General features: G+C 37.4%; 1 protein-coding gene across 8 annotated transcripts in view; it reads left to right on the top strand.

Annotated features, from left to right (window-relative positions):
• Positions 1 to 13,864, top strand: part of Tpk1 (thiamin pyrophosphokinase 1) — a 372,724-nt gene that overhangs the window by 104,503 nt on the left and 254,357 nt on the right. For all 8 annotated transcript variants that reach the window (XM_017794791.2, XM_008854799.3, XM_029557020.1 and 5 more), the window contains one exon: positions 12,235 to 12,304. In XM_017794791.2, coding sequence (XP_017650280.1) covers positions 12,235 to 12,304 — 70 coding nt within the window. The remainder of the gene's footprint in view (positions 1 to 12,234; positions 12,305 to 13,864) is intronic.

Here is a 13,864-nt window from a genome sequence, read left to right as displayed (position 1 = left end):
TTTGACCAAGTAAACCAACCACCGTCATCAAACTCTTTTCTCCTCCTGTTCCTCTTGGTAGTTATAGGCATTTCATTATCCTCAGTGTGTTTGCAGATATTGTACCCATCTCCTCCCTGCCTCTTTACAGATGCTTTTACAGGATGACAGCACAAGCTGTCACTCTAAGGCTCACCCTTCATGGTGTTATATATGGGATAACTGGTCTTCATCTACTTGGGAAAACATGTGAGCCACCCAGCGAATCCCAGAGGTCAGTCAGAAGGACCTGACTTTGACTATCTCACTAGAGGCAATGATTTAGCAATAGAGTATTGAATGAATAGGATATGCATTTTAGTAGATATAAAGGCAATTAAGCTAGTACATTATTACTTTAATTCCCTTGACCTTGGGAGCTAGGTAGAATATAGCTTCTTGCTGATAGTCTTGAGTTTAAATTGGAAAGTGCACACAATAGCAACGAGCAGTCTTCCTTACAGCTGTGCATTGCATAACGTGGGACCCCACTTTATGTGCTGAAGGGTAGGTGTCCTGCGCTTGGAGCACAGGTTGGCCGTTTGGGGTGAATATGCCTGCCAGTGGACATTTGGCCTTTGCAGACATACCTAGTTTTCACATGTGAGAGGTACTATTGGCACATAATGGGTGGAGGCCAGGAATATTGAATGTCCTTCAGGGCTGCAGAGAGGCACTCAACAGACCCCAAATACGAATCATGCTATAGCAAGATATTGTAGCAACAGCAGCTATGGTTGCTTTGTGTTGTCTTTGTTCACTATGGATTGAATTTTCCTGTTATAATCCTATTCATATGAGTGGCTAATTATTAGTAAAAATTTAAGGATTGAGATCTCATGGGATCTTACTTATTACCAACAATCCACATTTGTTAAACAAGCATGTATAATCATTACACATATAAGATTATTTTATTTATCTGTGTTCCTTAGCACTTTTTATACAGAATGAGCTTTGCCTTTTGTTTTTTCTTAGAAAAAATTTCCCTGTGCTATGTTATTTCAAACAGTTTGATGCTAGGCTGTTTTCTTAAGATTTCTGAGGTATTTGGTAACAGCCAGAATTCAAGAAGTATTTCACTAGAGACTTTATAGATAGGGTCGTGGAAGACGAGGTACCCTACTTCATCTCTGCAGCATGTTGGTGGGGAAGGAGGGAAGAGGGACAGGACAGTAGAATTTACATATCAATATTTACTGAAGGTGATAAACATCTCCATCACACGATGTGAAGCGGGCCATTAGGACAGAATTCTGCATGTTTTTGCTCAGTGTAAATACCACTTGATTTCATTTGAAATAAGGCCAGTTCTGTGTTACTGACTTGACTGAAATTTAATGAGTATTCTACTCATTATCTGTAGAATGTTGCAAATAATGTGAGCTTTCTTAATAATTGCATATAAATACACTATAAGTAAAAACCTTACATCTAAAACTCTGAAAAAGTTCTCTAAACAGCAGTTAATTTTGAATGTATTTCAGCACTCCTCTGAGCAAAGTAAATTGTTGTTTCTCGAGGATAGCATATATTTCCATGAATGCCTAAATGAAATAAATTTTTTTCCCTACATGAAACAAAGTCTTGAAGGAGAAAGCATGCTAATCCATGTCTGTTTATCATGTCCCTGAACTAAGTGACTTGGGCCATATATTGTCAGGGCTTCCCTAGTGACTTACATGCAGTTGTACTCATGGTACCTCCTGCTTGGGCTTATTTCAATGTTGATGTGTGGACTGAGTGTTTCTAAATTTAAGATTAATACTTGTGCTAGTTTTCGATCTTTTTTATCTTAAGTGACTTAGAACCTAACTCAAACTTGCCTGAGTCCAGAAAAGGAATTTATTAGCTCTCATGACTAGAGACCAGTGCCTGGCTGTTGCTCTGGCAGTGGGAACCTGATGTCTTCCCCGTTCCCTGGCTTTCCTTTCATATCTTGGCTCGGGGTCACTGTGGGGGCCCACCATAGATCCAGGTTTCTAGTCTCAAGCTTCTGGCAGGAGAAGGTACCTGCCAATCTGTTTGTGTTTCGCTGGGTAACACCTCTCTTTCTGCATCAGTCAGTTTGGCAAGAGATTGTAATTCCATGGATTGTAACAAACACTAAACCTGGATTTGAGGTGATTTAGTAGCACTTCTGGGCTGAGAGCAGAAGCATCGAATTCTCTAGAAAACATTCAGTCATGAGAAAACTCATTCTTTATCCTAACTATCTCCTTACCAGAAGCACCACTGCAACCAGCTTCTATATTTACATGGTCTGTGTGTGTGTGTGTGTGTGTGTGTGTGTGTGTGTGTGTGTGTGTGTGTGTTGGAAATTAAACCCAGAGCCTTGTACATGCTAGACAAGTGCCACTGAGTTGTGTCCCCTGGCTACAGTTGTAATTCCATAAATGTCCTTTTTAAATTTGTTTTATTTATGTGTTAGAATCTTGTATTTTCTGATTTTTTGATTGATCAGAACATTTATTAAACCCTAACTACAGAGATCTCCAAAGATTAATTCTGTAACTTCTCTTAGTGACAGAATAGCCCAAACTGTTGTTCTACTGTTTATGAAACATTTAAGAAGAGCCACAGCTCAGGGACCATTGCAGGAGAGGAGGCAGAAAGACTGTAAGAGCCAGAGCTGGTTTGTGATTACAGGGAGGTGGAGGCTTCCAGGCCACTGGAGGCTTGCTCATGTGAACCTGTGGCAGTGGTGGCGTCTAGTGTGGGACCAATGTCAGCTCAATGAAGCAAGGGCCCAAAGGGGAGGTTAAAAAAAATAGGTGGCAGGTCAGCACTAGACTGAGAACTATTTGAGACTGATTGCTGCTGGGTGAGAGAGAGTATGACTTACATACGACCACTGGATGGGCTGACTAGATGGCAGTGGACACATTTATACTGAAGGACACTTGGGTATAAATACCTGAATGAATAGGACTCAGCATGTATGACAGAGTGCATAGGATTTGGTGGGGGGCCGGAGGGGGGACATGGATGGGGCAGTGGGTCTGGATTTGAGTGTGAAATGTTGTATGAAATTTAAAAAGCTCAATTAAAAAAAAGTACCAAAAGCAAACACCCATTGTTTTTAAGGACAGTAATTTATTAAATGGTTCCATGAATTTCATAATAATATTTTATCAGATTGTAGATACTTAACATGCAGAAAATGCTTACAAGTAAAGGAAGTGTGTTTAATAATAAGGATTAGTTCAAAAAGAACCTATTATTTTAGAGTTTTCTGGGTGATGTGGGAAGGGTCGCTTTGGGTTTGTATTGTACATAGTGATGAAAATGCATTAAAAGCATGGTTTTTGATCACACAACTAAGATTCATATATAATAAATTCCTGAAATAAAACATGGGGGAGACCTTTCCCTTGGACATCAATGTTGGGTTCATGGATATAACCCCAAAGTAAAAACCACAGAAGCAAAAATAGATCCCTGGGAAGATACCCAGTCTTCTGAGCCTCACAGAGAATGGTTGGCAGAGTGGAGGCTGCCTGTGCTCTCAAGGGGGAAAAAAACCAGATTTCTGATAATGGTTTAGTTTCTAAATATATAAGGCAGTAGCACCTCAACAACAAATTACTAGTAACCTGAATAAAAAAGGAATAAAGGTGGGGCTGGAGAGATGGCTTAGCACATCTGTGCTGAGCACATACTTCTGCAGAGGACCAAGTTCAGTTTCCAACACCCATGTCAGCCAGCTCACAGCTGTCTGTACCTCCTGTTCAAGGGAGTCCAATGCTTCTGGCTTCCTTAGGCACAGTACTTACAGGCATACAGACACAAACAAACATGTAATTTAAAAAAAAATCTTTAAAAAAAGGATAAAAATACTTAATTATATAAATTTAAGGTGTGCAATATATTTGGATATACATGTGTATATTGAAATTATTGGTGAAGTTACTATTTAATATGTTCATCTGAGATATCCTTAATTTTTTCCTTTTGATATGTACTTTTAAAATTGCTCTCAGAAAATAAGTAAAAGATTAGAATAGAAATAGAGAATTCTCTGAGATCCACACAGCTTATAGGTATGCTCAGTGTCACCAGTCATCAAAGAAATGCAAATCAAGGCCCCAGTGTGATAGCACTGCACAACTGTTGTTAAAAGTGAAAGTAATTGGAACATTGATACATTGGTAAGGGATGAAAAATGGTACAGCTACTACGGATTGTTACTGAGTACAGAAGTTCTTTTGCAAACGAAAAATAAAACTGCCATCGAATCTTGCAAATCCTTTGTATATATTTGACCAAAGTATTCAATTTATGGTCACAGGACATTAGTAACACTCTTATGTTCTCTGCAACACTATTCACAGAAATCCAGCCATTAACAAGTGTTCATCAACCAATGAACAAATACAAAGAAACGTGGAATAAATATATTAAATATTATGCTAAGTGAAACAGTCTACTTTCAAAAAAATAAATACAGGCACTGAAGAAATGGCTCAGTAATTAAGAGCACTGGCTGCTCTTGCAGAGAACCTGGATTCGATTCCTAGCATCCACATGGCAGGTAACAACCATAACTCCAGTTCCAGGGGATCCAGTGCCTTCTTCTGACCTTTGTGGGCATTGTATGACATGAGTGCACTTAATACATGCAGCCTCATACACATAAAATAATAAAACTAATAAAATAAATTTTAAAACTTACTGAAAAAATACAGCATGAACCCTCTTATGAGGTGTCTAATTAAGCAGAAGAAGAGAGGTTGTTTGGGGCAGGGAGAAGCAGGAGTGACTGCTCAATGGACTAGTTTTGGCTACGACTGATGGATGAGTTCAAGAGAGCTGTACAGGGCAACACTGTGCCTGTAGGTGACAGAAGGTAGATCTGATCCTGTGTTCTTACCACAACAAAATTTTAAAAAGTTTAAGTGATCTATTGTATTGCAGGGTGACTATAGCTAATAACATATCGTATCACTGAAAAATGCTAAGAGAGCAGAAGTGTTTTGCCACAAAATGTTAACTCTGACGTAATGTGGATTAGTTAGATATGATCATATCACAGTGTACATATACACAACTGAAATATTTTGTTGTACATAGTAAATATATACATCTTGATATATCATTCTAAAGTGATTTAAAAGGGAAACCAGGTATTTTGCTTGTCTTGTATAGTGCTGGTAGCTGTGTAATGTGTGCACTCACATGTTTAGTGAATGACTACTACTAGTTATTAACTAGTAAGCTGTGCCTGAGGCTCATGGGAGAGTATAAATTATTTTTCCCACAGCTTGATTAGCTGACTTGCGAGCAAGATTTTCAGATCAAGTCCTTCATTGATACTTTTCCAGCATGAGAGAGAGAATCCTAGGTCCAATCATAGATATTGATAGATTAGACTTTTTGGGTATATAAAGATGAGCTGGTGCTGTGAGCTGCTGGAGGAACAGGACGTGTTAGGAACAGGTAAGATTTGCAGAGCTTGAGTTAATGAATTCCCTGGTGACACAGTTATCTTCTAATCAAATTAATCCTGACCAGGAATAATAAAGGATTTTATCTTTTCCAAAATAATAGGGTTGGTTCTGGAATTATTCTTGCTGTCCTAAGTATGCAGGTCTATTTATCCTCCGTCCGTCCCTCCCTCCCTCCCTCCCTCCCTCTTTCTTTCATTCCTCAGGTTTCTTTTTTGTAGTACTGGGGATTGAACTGGGTTTCAGATATGTTCAGCTCTACCACTGAGGTATGACCATAATTTTCCTTTTTCATTATTTTTGATGGGTTTCAAATTCAATTCAATTTAATTTATATTCCTTATAAAGAAAATATTCACACCACAGTGTTTTAATGTCATTATTATATCCCTAAGTCTTATACTCATGGTCAAAGAGTTTAGCGTAAGGAACACAAAGGTTATCTTGTGATTGAACTAACAAACAAGGCTTGAAGGGTTTCATCAAACATCAGTTTCACTGATCTTTTCAGAAAGTTTCAGAACAGCTCATAATGCTTGCACGATAACCATGCAGTGAGGTCTGGTCATTCCCAGCAGTGGCTATCAAAGGTCCCGTGATGCCATGAATGCTAATTGATTCTGGACTCTTAGCTTCCAACCTCAGGGCTCCCTTTCATAGTCATGAGTTTCCTTAGGGAACTGAATCCAATGTACATTTTTCATTTTATGTGTATCTTATCAGTGCTGATTACTGATTAATTAATCCATAATCTTGACATAAAAACTGGTACCTGAATCCTAGTTTTCTTTGATTTGGCATATCCTGATAGACTCTCTGAGCGTATAAGACATGACCAAGTGTTAAAATTTTTGAATCACAATATACCATATAAAATAATATGCTGAAGTTAAGTGTGGTGATGTCTGCTTGTAATCCCAGAATTTATGTGGCTGAGGCAGGAAGATCACAAATTCTAGGCCAGCCAGAAACCCATTCTCAAACAAATAAAGCAACCAGCAAACAAATAACCCAGTAAACAAGTAATGAAAGCAACTTTCTTGATGGTTGGATTTGAGGCTATAATATAGTTAACAATATTCACCCGATGGCCATGTGAGTCTGTTACATTTTTTTCTATGATTACATATCACGTCCAAGTAAATATTCTTACTCATGGGACTGAGAAATGGTTCAGTGATTAAGAACACTGGTTGTTCTTGCAGAAGACCTGGGTTCGAATCCCAGCACCCACATGGCAGCTAACAACTGTCTGTAACTCCAGTCCCAGGGGATCTGATGGCCTCTTCTGTCCTCCTCAGCCATTGCACAACATGGGTGCACTTATCTACATGCAGGCAATACACGAATACACATAAAATAAAAATAATAAATAAAAATTTTAAAAATTCTTACTCATATTGTCTTGTAAATCTGGGAAAATATTTGCATTGGGTATATAGAATGTTTGAATCAAAGGGAAGCACATTTAAAATGATTATGAGTTTATACCACTGCCTTCAAATTTATGCTACTTTCAAGTTAGATGCCTTGTTCGTGTATCTACAATGTCTTTTTGTTATCTGCAATTTTTGTTAATTTGATGTAATATACATAATCTTGATGATTTTGCATTAGAATCAGAATGCTTGGAATTGCCTTAGAATCACTGGGTGAGTCAATGGCTAGTGTATTTCAGATACAAACTGAACTACAGTGTTCTCTTAGGTAACTAGAACTGCATTCTATTCTTCTGTCCTTTTCCTCCCCTGCTTTTTTTCTTCCATATGAATACTTGAAATTAGTTTAATAGTATACTTTTCAGAACTCAAATTATTTCTGCTCAATTTTATTCCACAGAAGACTTTGAAATGGCAAATTTACCTGTAATTGTTAGTGTATTTCTGTTTTGTTAGTATTGCTAAATGCCAAGTAAAAAACAAAGCTTAAATGTACCTTTAACATAATGGGATTATTAAAATAGGAAAGTTGCTCCAGTGATTTTCCAGTGCATTTTAGTTTTCAGATGTTTATTTTGAAGCAGAGTAATTGTTCAACCATTACGTTAACATGCTTGACAAATCTATGAGAAGTTTGCTGTATGAGCTAACAGAGTTTGTACATTACAAGGTAACTCATGCAGTGGTGCTTAACGACAGTTTAAATTATGATGAATGGACATTTTAAATTCAGATTTATTGTGATTTGTCAGAATCCTCCTTTAGCATGCCCTCTACTTCTGGTATTGTTTTATGGTCATTCCCTTTTCTGGTGACAAGGGCTGTGCATTGTTAAACTGCTATGTATGAATTCATGCCAGCATTCTTTATTATGTGCTTCATAGATTTTTTTTTCAAATGCAGTTTTATTTACAAACTTGAAAATATTTAAAAAATGTTTAATAAAGCTCAAAATTGATAAAGAACATTTTTATGGTACTTTATGGAATTTAAAATTGTTTCAAGAATGGACTGGAGCTTATTTTCATTCCCAGGTGGATTATGTTCCCACTTCTAATGTGTCTGCAATGAGAGCTGGAGCCTGTGAATTTCACCGTTGTTAATCCATTTCCATCCACATTTCTAACGGGAATAAACATGGATAAATGTCGTTCCTAGGTGTCTCTCCTGTAATAAACTGCTCTAAAACTATCAATTTAAATTTAGGTGTTAGAAACACCAAACACTATCTATCTATCTATCTATATCTATCATCTGTCTATCTATCTATCTATCTATCTATCTATCCTATCATCTATCTATCATCTATCATCATCATCCTATCTATCTATCTATCTATCTATCTATCTATCTATCTATCTATCTATCTATCTATCTATCATCTATCATCATCATCATCTTATCTATATCATCTGTCTATCTGTCCATCCATCATCTGTTGATTGACAAAGTAATACCTTAGCTGAGCTGGATTTGTTAATAGGTTCTTTTATGTGTTGTCCGTTGAAATTGATCTCTCTTTGCTCATTGCATTTTGATGCTTTTAGTGTATGTAGCCTTGTCGTAGTCCAGATTGCATTGCACGCATTTGCTTCTCTCCATTTTCTTCTATTCTAGCATGAGCCTGGATACCTAATAAGTGTAAATGTGCCTTTGTTTCTTCATGAAGTAGCTGAGAGCAGAAACCAAGTCTGCACTCTGTCATGGTGCTTCACCCTGTCCCTTGAAAGGGTTTAAATACTGAATTCTACTAATCTTTGCCATGCAATGTGGTGTGAAAAATTTCTATTCTCGTTGTTAATCTTTCACCATTAAATACTACTATATTGCTTCAGTAAATAAAATTTTGCATGAAAGATCTCATATACTTGTTAATTTTGTTTATGGAGAATCACTTTGTATATTCTGAGGGTAATTACTGATCGTTTACCATTTGTTTCTATTAATTAGTCTTTTCAGCCCCCCAGTCAGTGGCATTATGATGTATTTTGTATGTGAGATTATTTCTCTCTCAGGTTATGATGATTTTGATATGCAGGTAATATACCTGCATATTCTGTTATCGTCTAGGAGTTGCATTCATGGCATAATCTGAACATGGATGTTATTCCTTATAGAGTATTGTGGGTGATTAGTGAAATTAGCCAATACTTAGTTGTCTATAAAGATTCTTATTTTAAAACTTTAAATTTTTTTTATTTTATTTTATGTGTATTTGTGTAGTGCCTGCATGTAGGTAAGTGCACCTGTGTCATGAAATGCCCGTGGAGGTCAGACGAGGCTGTTGGATCCCCTGGGACTGGAGTTATGGACAATTGTTAGCTGCCATGTGGGTGCTGGGATTTGAACCTGGGTCTTCTGCAAGAACAACCAGTGTTCTTAACCATTGAGCCATCTCTCCAGCCCCAAAGAGTCTTATTTTAATTTGATACTTTCTATATAGATCAGGTTATTGTTTCAAAGAACATAAACATTTAATATTTATTTTAATACTAAGAAAATAGGGAAAGAAGAATAGTGATTATTGCATGCCACTAGGTTTTCAGATTGTGAGAAGCACCATATAATTATTAAATTATTGCTTAATAACCCTATTCCATAGGTAATGTTATTTTCTACAGTTTAAAAAGCTCAAGCTAAAACTGAATGTACTTTTATCTACTAACCCTGTATTTTATTTCCTATAGAACATGGAATACAGAAAATAGACTTAGCACATGGTGAATTAATGGAAACCTAAGCTGAGGCTTTTGTGTATGATGGCTGGTTAGATGTCCATCAAACTATCTCTTTTGCTGCAAACATAACAAAATTTTGAGCAATATATTCTAAACACTCTTAAATGTATAGTTAAATTTGCAAAAAAAAAAAAAAAAACCCAAAACTTTAAAATGCTTTAAAATGAAGTCACTCAACAGAGTGGTTTATTTCTTCTGAACCCATCCCCACCCCAGGCATTTGCTTATGCTAATTACTTGGTGTGGACAGCTTTGAAATTTTGGACAGAAGAGTGGTCAAATGCTGTAACAGGTGCTCCAGTAGGACCCTGGAGACAGTCTGACTGAGAGGAATGTAGACAGTGGAGGCAAAGCTCATGAGGTTTCAGAGGGGAACACATGCTATTAGCAGCTGACCTACAGGCTGTTCATCAACCTACAGGCTGATTCTGCCTGTGTCTTGAGAATGATGTGCTTGAGGTTGAATGACAAGGTAATGGGTTAATGTCTCTTGTGAAAAAAATTTTAAAAATTTCAAGATAGCATAACATCGAGAGTGTAGCATTGTTATTACTGATTACTTTCATGTCAATCTACAATAAAAAAGCAAATGATATAGTTAGTGGCTTTGGTTTTAATAGCTGCATAGGGACAGAAGGCTTTGGTGTGTTAAAAGTGAGGAAATGGTCAGTCATCATCTCCATTAAACCTCTGGTGCTTTGCACCACTGCTGCCACACAGGATAAAAGTAGTCATCTGAACCTCGAGGGCAAAGATCTTTTTTAATGAGTAAATGAAGCAATTCAAAGCACCAGCAGCAAAATATCAGAAAGGGCTTTGAAACTGAAAATAGATCCAAATCGCACTTCTTTCAAGCAAATTGGTAAGATTATAAGCTAATGTTTTAACTATGGCTGACTAATGATTAGCCATAGTTGAAGTGTGATTTTATACATTCAGCCACATATATAGAAAGAAGACATGAATGAAACATTCTGAAAAAGACTGAGAGTAGAAAAGACTGTCTACAGATACGTTTCATTGGAGGCCCCAGAGAGAGAAGAGTGCACAGAACAGAAGATAGGAAGTATGAGTTAAGATGGCTGCGATTCATCCAGAACCAAAGAAAGAGGTAGATCTTTAGATCTAGAAATCACAATTCACGTGTGAAATTTGAGACACCAAAGACAAAAGGAAGATCTTAAAAGTTTCCAGAGAGAAGATAAAGTACAGGACAATTAAACAAGTTCCCACCTCATAGTATCATGTGTCAATGGAAATCAAACAGCAGCATGCTAATGACAGCATTATACTAATGAGTGATTCAAGAGGGAAGCAGAGACACGAACCTGCCTTCAGACAGAGTGTTTACCTCCAAACCATTCTCCCTTACTATGCTTTAAAGCCGCAGGGACATGCAGGTATAAAGGCGTTCAAGATGTGATTTGGTCTCTTCAAGAAGGGTTTTGTAATTTCCTACTGTTTTTCTAAGATGTCTCACCTTGGCAGGTGGTTAAATTTGGAGAAAAATTTCACTGTGGAAATTTTGGATTTTTATCTGTTTCAGTAATAATTTAGTAGAGTCTAAAACTTTCTAAAATGTTAATGACTTTTTAAAGATGCTGTTTTTCCTTTAAATTATTTTGTTTCTGATATTTAAGAGAAAACAGTTACCAAAGGGAAAGTTCCATCTCTTCTCTTCCTCCCCAATTTCAGTCATACATCACACTATTTTAATTTCAGTGAAAAGTGTTCTCTCACTTGGTCAGTCAGTTCTCTGGGTAGACTCTCAGAGAGGTTCCTGCCTTTATGTATTATCTGCAAGAAGATGCTTAAAGTGGAGACCCCGTCTATCATCTTCAGTGTTGGTGGCATGTTACTGAATAGTGTTCAGTCTGAGCTGATACAAAGATGCATAGAAAATGTGTATGAGAGAGGTAGTACCACCTTCCTAGACAGCATTGCAAGACCCCGGGGAACTTCCCAAGCTGCAAATCCCAGAGCAGTAACTGCAGAGATGCAAGCCCAAGGTGGGCTGCAGGGTTCGCCTCCTTATCTTGACACTTCTCACAAGCAAGTCCCTGCTGTCTTCACAAAGTTTTCATTGTTCTCATATCACCTAGATGCTCATTTACTTGTTTATAAAATAAACCTGTGCGTATATCCTAATTTTAAAGGAAATTTGTAGATCAAAATAAAAGAAAATTTAATCCTGCCATAGCTGCTATCAAGAGGTTGTAGTTGTAATAACCTGTGAGCCAGGAAGATACAGTGACAGTATCTGTTGCCTGTCACTGTCCCTGGATCTACCTTCTGTTGTAAAATAGGAAAACCAAACTGAAGGAATTAGTGAAGATACGCCAGTGCCACATACAGTCTCCCCTTGTAATCAGTCAAAGCGACTGAGGTGGATGCAGAAAGAACACGAATGTAACCTCCAGGTGGTTCTGTGCTTTGTCGAATCACTTTTAGTAACAGTGGGAGTAAGCAGTGATCTGAGGGCTTAGGGTTAGCAGGACCCTGTGTTTCTGAGTGTCTGCTTTTCAGTGCTGACCATAAGAGACATTGTTTTGTGCCTCATATTTAAATGATCTTTGTTCTTTTTATTTTAAGCTCTTCTAAGGGCCTGTGCTGATGGAGGTGCCAACCGCTTATATGATCTCACCGAAGGGGAGAGAGAAAGGTACGCTTTTCCTTAGCCAGTGTCTGTACATGCCTCCTTCCTGTTCTTCCTTTGTTATCTTCTTCTGGATACTGTTCCTTTTCCTTCACATTCTTTGCAGAACACCTGCTCTGAGAGACAGCTGCTCTAAGAGACAGCTGCTCGGCCATGTTGTGTTAGTTCATTTTTGAATGAGTCTCTTATAGTACAGTTAGGCTCTATTCTTTTTTAAAAATCCAATTCTATCACTTTAAAGCCTCATTAAGTTCCATTATCAAATATTGAAATTTGTGAGGTCTTTGATGATTGGCTAAAATATAACTTCAAATGGCCATTTAAGTTGTTATCCAAACAATTTAAATGAATAAAAACTGGACTCCTTGTAAAAGACATATATTCTGCTGTAGAAGATTTGAGGTTTTATATATTAGCATTGACTAAATCTCAGCAGAACTTACTCTTTCTTAATTACTCCTGAGTTATGCACACATATATTTTTGGAGAGAGCATATTTGTTAGTGATTCCCTCTCTGTGTTGTCTTCAGTTTCAGGATCTTATGGTGAGATATTTTTAGATGAGAGAATATGTTTGATGGATTCAGATGTCAATATTAGTTCAGTGTGAACATGTATCTAGTCCAACTCTGTGGAAACACAGGAATTTATAGTGTGGTTATAGGTAAATGATTTATGAAATGTCTTTCCATCCCTATTACATGTGTTATTGACTATGTTGGAACAATTAGTGTTTGAAAAATCACCTACTTGTTGCCAAAACAAACAAACAAAAATATTATGACATAATACTCCATCTGTTGGTATTAAGTGATGACATAACATTCCCTTTGTTTGTATTAAGCATATGTGGTTTGGAACAATGTATTTTTCTTTGTGGCATCAAAATGTTTAACTTCAGCTCTAATTTTGGAGCTGCTGTGTTTTTCTGTTTTTTGGGTTTTTTTTTTCTTTTTCGTCTTTTTGAGACAGGGTCTCCCTGTAGCCCCAGCTGTCCTGGAACTCACTATGTAGAACAGGCTGGCCTTGAACTCACAGAGATCCACCTGCCTCTGCCTCCTGAGTGCTGGGATTAAAGGCATGCACCACCATACCAGGCCCTTTTTTTTTTATTTTTACAAAAACTTTATTGAGAATTTCATACACGCATATAAGCTGTTTTAATCAAATCCATGCCCACTCCCTCCCCTCCAACTTTCCCCCGTCTGAAGAGGTAACCCTAAAATCTTTTAAGGATTAGATACAAGCTCCCAAACACTTTTGACATTTTTGGCCTTTGGAACAGATCACACCATCCTCTGAAGAGTTTACCCAAATTGCCAATAGGGAATCAGGACGCAGGCTGCTCTGGCTTCTTCCATGCTGAACTGGGGCGCAGGGTGAGGCAACTGGAGTACCCCTTCAGAGGGTCTATCTAAAAGACTCCCAAATTGCATAACTCCTATCTTGAGGAGGGAAAGGAAGTCTTTGAATCCTGAATAGGAGATGTGAAGGAGAAGTAAAGGCAAGAGTAATTAGCATTACAAGTTCTAGACAGGGAACTAGAAAAAAGTCAGAACAGGGCAA

The sequence above is a fragment of the Nannospalax galili genome, unplaced genomic scaffold (genome assembly GCF_000622305.1).
Source record: "Nannospalax galili isolate Female #2095 unplaced genomic scaffold, S.galili_v1.0 scaffold1907, whole genome shotgun sequence".
Lineage (NCBI taxonomy): Eukaryota > Metazoa > Chordata > Mammalia > Rodentia > Spalacidae > Nannospalax > Nannospalax galili.
This window is presented reverse-complemented; position numbering and strand designations above follow the sequence as displayed.